Genomic DNA, 5,556 nt, shown 5'->3' with positions numbered 1-5,556 from the left:
CATCTATAAGGGCTGAACCCAGTTTTTGTAAATATATTGATGCCGGTGAATGTGCATCAGTTTCACTTCCTGTCCAGACAGGAAATGGATTCTCTTAGGTGTTTTCCTTTCTTTTATTTATCTGGAATTATATTTTCTGTAAGGGAAGACAACGTGTCATGTTGTTTTGGCTTTTTTTCTTTCATGGATTGCAAGTGGATTATAGCAAACTTTTAGTTTTTACAATATTAAATTAGATTTTTATATTTTGAGTGAACTGCTTATTGCAACATAAGAGTGAAAATAAAAGCACTAGCATGCCTCAGATTAATGCATATGCCCAATCTCTTCCAGTCAAGTGTTTTAAACTATCATCTGATATTGAGATATGGCAGAGTTGTGGCTGATTTGGTCAAACCTTAAAAATAATGTGCAAAATCTCATGCAATATCATAAGAAGTCACACTCATAGTATGTGTTGTGAATATGTTTCAGCTACTACCACACCAAATTTTACCATTATATCTGTAAAAAAATGGCAAAATTATAGCCATTTTTGCTATTTTAGCATCTGTTGGTTGTGGCAGCCATCTTGAATTTGGTTGACTCCAAATATGAATCACTTGCTGATGCACAGTTTCTGCACAGTTCATTAAAACTCAAGTGATTCATGAGATATGTTGGTAACAAACAGTTACACAAACTAACATGGGCAAAAACATTTTTGTTTATTTGTGCCATTTCTGCAAAAGCTGGCAAAATTATAAAAAAAATGGAGCTTTAGCATCATTTCTTCAAGGTTTCGTCAGGAATTAGGGTAAAATATGTAATTGCCACAAAGTTTTTAATTTATTTATTTCTTCAACATACAGCAACAAGATTTACACTAAGCATTACCCAAAGGCAATATGGAACAGGCAGCATTTTAGCAAAAGTCATTTAGCAAACAACAATTTAACAAGGTAAAACAGTTCACATACAGCAGGCAATTTACTGAAATTCACAAACATTTACCGTACAAAACAAACTGTGGATCAAAGTCAGGCTCTTTAAACAGAACTGCTTGGTCTCACGTTGAAAGAAACAGACAATGTGCCATCAGAGAAAAGGTTTGTTTTTAAAGCTAGTAGTCGGTTTAGGGTCTTGACTGGCAGCCAAAGCATCAAAGTCCAAGCCTGAGTTCATTTCTATGATGATCATACGAAAACAAGGACCAAGCTACAGATATTCTATTTCTACTTTTTTTTTTTTTTTCAATACAGTGCTAACATTCAGCTATACATAAAAAGTCCTTTTTGGTATGAGCTGATATTTAGCCTTGAGTTCACCAGTTAGAACCAAACTGGTGTCTTTACTTTGGTCTGATCAATCGCTGCAAAAGAAAAGAAAACAAAACTGAAGTTTTAATGTTATTCTCATTTTTGGGCTACTACACAAATGCTACAAACGTTAATCTTCTGTCTTATCTACCTGAGTCATACACCTCCAAAGATCCATGGAGTGCTGAAGACGACCAGGGGACAGACGTTGCTGTGACGGGGCTGTTTCTGCTGAGATCCAACTCTGTTTTGCCCCCCTCGCTGTGTGGGGAGCTTCCTGCACTTCCTGCGACCTGACTTTGACTTCTAACGCCTGGCAAAAGCAGCGCATTGAACCTGGGATCCAGAGCTGGGCTGTGGGGAGGGTATGAGTGCAGCATGGAGTGGTGTCTTGGGTGGATGTGGGGGTGGGAGCGCGGGTGAGGATGGTAGACTTCATGGGGGTAGCCGCTTGGGCTCTGGGGGCTCAGACTGTAGGTCCAGGTGTCGGGGAGTGTGGCTGCAGACGGGATGCTGGCCTGAGAGATCATGTGGCCGGCCCACAGGGCTCCGTCTGGGTGACTGAAGGAAACGGGGCTGGAGGAGAACTCTGGATGGACCGAGACAGACACGGAGGGGAGGCAGGAGTTGCTCTGGGATGAAAAGACGCCACTCCAAGCTGAGCTGCCCTGAGCTTCAGGGAGGGAACCATCTGAAAAACATACTGTATTTTACTACAAAGCCATGTGCAAACGTTCTGAATGATAAACATGAAACGAGTTTTATTGCCCTGCTTACCTTTCCATAAGTTGTTTGAAGCAGACGGCTGTGTCACTCTGATTGACTTGGCCTCACTGCTGAAGGTGCTGGACTGACTGAGAGCACGAGAGAAATGCTCATCCACCTCATCCCCGATGTCTCCTTTAAAGTAGGTGAAGAGCACACAGCGAGAGCTCAAGTATTCAGCCTCTGCGGGCTGAGCGGCGTCCTTCTGCTCTGAAACTGATGAGGCTCGCCCCGGTTCAGCACCTGTTGATGCAGGACCCTGATCCTGAGGCAGCATTCCCTTTCCTCCTCCTCCTCCTCCTCCTTGCTGCTGCTGCTCCATGCACTCCTGCATCTTACTGTAAACATTCAGCTTCTTCTGGGGGCACACATTAAACAAGATGTTAACTGTCACATTGATGAATCTAATGAATGATGTGTGAATAATTTTGGAACAAGCACATCCGTGCCTCACATTGAACATTGTGGGGGGTGGAGGGTGGGGGGGAACGTGTTTGTTATAGGCTATTAAACAAAGCATTCAGAAGCAACTGTGTGAAATGCCTTTCTTTTTTTTTCCCCTCGTGCTGCATTCCAACTATTTGTCTTGCTGTGATCCACATTCCTGTGTGACTGACCAGCTGTCATTACATCACCATTTGACCACACGATTAATAGCTCGGTGTCATTACGCCTGACCTGAGGTGAATACTGAGCTCTACACTGGAATGCTATCATTCAAAAGTGAAACTGAAGTTTATATCTATACAAAATGTTATTTTTTATTTTATTTTATTTTTTTAAAGATAGCTTTGAAACATTTTTATAGCCTATAAGGGATACCCTATAGTTTATTTCTTAACTTTTTTTTCTCGATTTGAGCTGGGATTATAGAAAGTCAGAATGTCTAGCCATGAAAAAGTTCTGGCTGTCTCACCTGTTGCTGGTGGCTGCAGTACGTCGCCTTGTAAGCTGCTGCAGGGAGGTAGGGCGCTCCATAGCTTTGGTGGTACATCACATCCAGACAACTCATAGCGACAGAGCAGATCAGTGTGGAGAACGTGGCAGGAGACAGCCGAGGACAACTCCCTGAGACTTCAGACGGGCTGTGTCCTCCGAGCCAACTCTGGCTCCATATATGCCCAAACGCACACAATGACCATGTCGTCCAGTTTGCATGCAAACAATGCGCCTCCCCGCTGCGCGCTTCACCAGCACCACCCGGGAACACAAAATGGATCAAAACCGTATAAGACACGCGGTATATCCGGAGGATAAACAAACAAAAATAATCTTTATTGACCACTTTTCAGACTGCTTTTGGTTAGATAGGAATTCCCTTCTCTCTTTTTCTCTCCTGTTTTGAAGGGGAGTTATATTTAGAGAGGGCTGTGGCCGTTACGCACGCCCACCGGGGACTGGCCTGTGCGTTTGGAGGCTTCGCTCTTCATAACAGTGAAGTTTAATGTACAGGCTCAATGAATGCATTTTGTTTTGATCAAATATCATATAATTTTTAATTTAAATGGCATACGATCTATCAGGAAACCCATTAAAAACATAATGTTGTTAAAAAAGCGTTAAGGCATTGAACCCGAAATAAATTCGGATAAAACTAAAGTTTATTCTTCGGGGTGCCAACTAGTTTATAAATGAAACTATCAGGGTTTTTTGTTCTTCAAAAGACTTCTCCAGCTCTGTGAGCATATTAAAAAATATATATTTATGAGGCATGAGTTCAGTTTGAGCAACAGGTGCAAGTTCAACACCTGTGCGTCATGGTCTCTAAAAAAAAGATAAGTGCTGAAGAAAAAAAAAAACAAGGAAAAGGCAAACGCTGTGCGTGTTTAGGTGTGCGCGTGTCTTCGTCACAACTTGAGCAGTGCTCGTTGATTGACTGATTTGAGCTGTTTGCTGCCATCTATTGACGATGTGAATTATCAAACATGTTCAGCAGAAAAAAAAAAAAAAATTAAATATTTAAATAAAAAACTGCTCTACACAAAATGTCTTGTAATTCAAATAAGAGCTAAGTGTGTAGATTTTAATAACTGGTTAAAATAAATAACTAAATAAATAAATGTGTTTAATTAGGAGATGGTGTTCTCCAGACTCTTTGTGTCAATACAAGAAATATTGTACATTTATTTTGATGTATTTAGGGCAGCTTTATGTATACAGTCACGACATACATGATTATTGCACTATTGTCTTTATTATATAAACATACTTCTTAAACCTACAAAAGAGATAAAAATAAAACTGACTCATGCTTTTTTTTATTTTTTTTATTTACTGGAATTAAGACTTCACTTCCATCTTGCTTTGAAAAAAAAAAGCGTGGTGTATGTTGGATAATTTAATTTAATTATCCAATCATATTGTCCAACAGTGTAAATCTTGCTTTTCTCCACAAGTAGCAGCATAAATCCATCACTTCCACGATTTCAGAGTAGATTTTAAACATGATCTAAACCAAGGTGGTGGGAAGTAAGGAGGTGGAGGGTGTTGCAGCATGGATGCCATATCCAAATACAAAAATTAAAGAAAAGCTAAAAATAAAAAAATAAAAAAAGCTAAACATGTTAATAGTGCAGCGTATATTTTTTACATTCCCAGTTTTTTTTTTTTTTTACTTTGTATAAAACACATTGCTTTTACATACTTTTGTGCATAAATGTGTTTAGGCAAAAGTAATAGTTTATAAAAAATAATATTTTTTAGTTGTTTAATAACATTTATTTAAATAATAACTGATAAAGCATGGGATCACTGTGTAGCTGTTCACAAATTATACCTTTTTTGGAGAGGGTGTAAGCTCTGAACTTGTTTTGTACATTTGTGGATGAAGTTCAGGACAAAAAGCGATCAGATCATTAGGTCAGATTTAAACTTTATAGACATTGCAAAAGCTGTTTTATTGACCTAGCAGCATATAAAATTATATCTCCTGACTGGGTACATTACATTACATGAATGTGGCATTTTTAAAACGTGTTTAGGATTATAAAAAAATATCTCACCAACATCATATGCTCTTGCAACATCTCCAACTCAAATACATTCCCATGATTCCGTTTATTTTTCAGTTATTTAGTAAAAATGATTTGTACAGAAGAGCTAATAAAATAACAAATACAGGTCTAGTTAATGGGAATATGGTTTTGTGGGATGAGGTTTGGGTCAAATAGAATTTTTATTTGAAGTGAAGTTTCTCTAAAATAATCTCTGACCTCATAAATAATATAAAGTTTAAATGTTTGTGTTTGTTGTTATATAAAATAATTACAAATTTAGGTAAGACCTGTATCACCTGTATCATCAATTTGTACTTGCTTAGATTGATTAAATTTTTTTTAGTTATTTTAACACATATCTGCAGTATATTTTAAATTGATCCAGTCCGGTTACCCTGTGGAGGAAAATAATTTCAAACAGGCTGTATTCAAGATCTCTTTGATGCGTTTGTTGCGGTGCGTTCGTTGCGGTGCGTTCGTTGCGGTGCGTTCGTTGC

General features: G+C 38.6%; 1 protein-coding gene across 1 annotated transcript; it reads right to left on the bottom strand.

Annotated features, from left to right (window-relative positions):
* Positions 1 to 1,217: 1,217 nt before the first annotated feature.
* vgll3 (vestigial-like family member 3) lies at positions 1,218 to 3,265 on the bottom strand. Its single transcript, XM_037686369.1, has 4 exons — positions 2,980 to 3,265; positions 2,076 to 2,421; positions 1,450 to 1,989; positions 1,218 to 1,351 (listed from the first exon to the last, which is right to left on the bottom strand). Exons 1-4 carry the CDS (start codon positions 3,073 to 3,075, stop codon positions 1,311 to 1,313), a joined length of 1,023 nt encoding a protein of 340 aa, XP_037542297.1. The 5' UTR covers positions 3,076 to 3,265; the 3' UTR covers positions 1,218 to 1,310.
* Positions 3,266 to 5,556: the final 2,291 nt, after the last annotated feature.

The sequence above is a fragment of the Nematolebias whitei genome, chromosome 13 (genome assembly GCF_014905685.2).
Source record: "Nematolebias whitei isolate Nwh7 chromosome 13, NemWhi1, whole genome shotgun sequence".
Classification (NCBI taxonomy): Eukaryota; Metazoa; Chordata; class Actinopteri; order Cyprinodontiformes; family Rivulidae; genus Nematolebias; species Nematolebias whitei.
The sequence above is the reverse complement of the archived record's forward strand: the minus strand, read 5'-3'. Positions and strand labels throughout refer to the sequence as shown.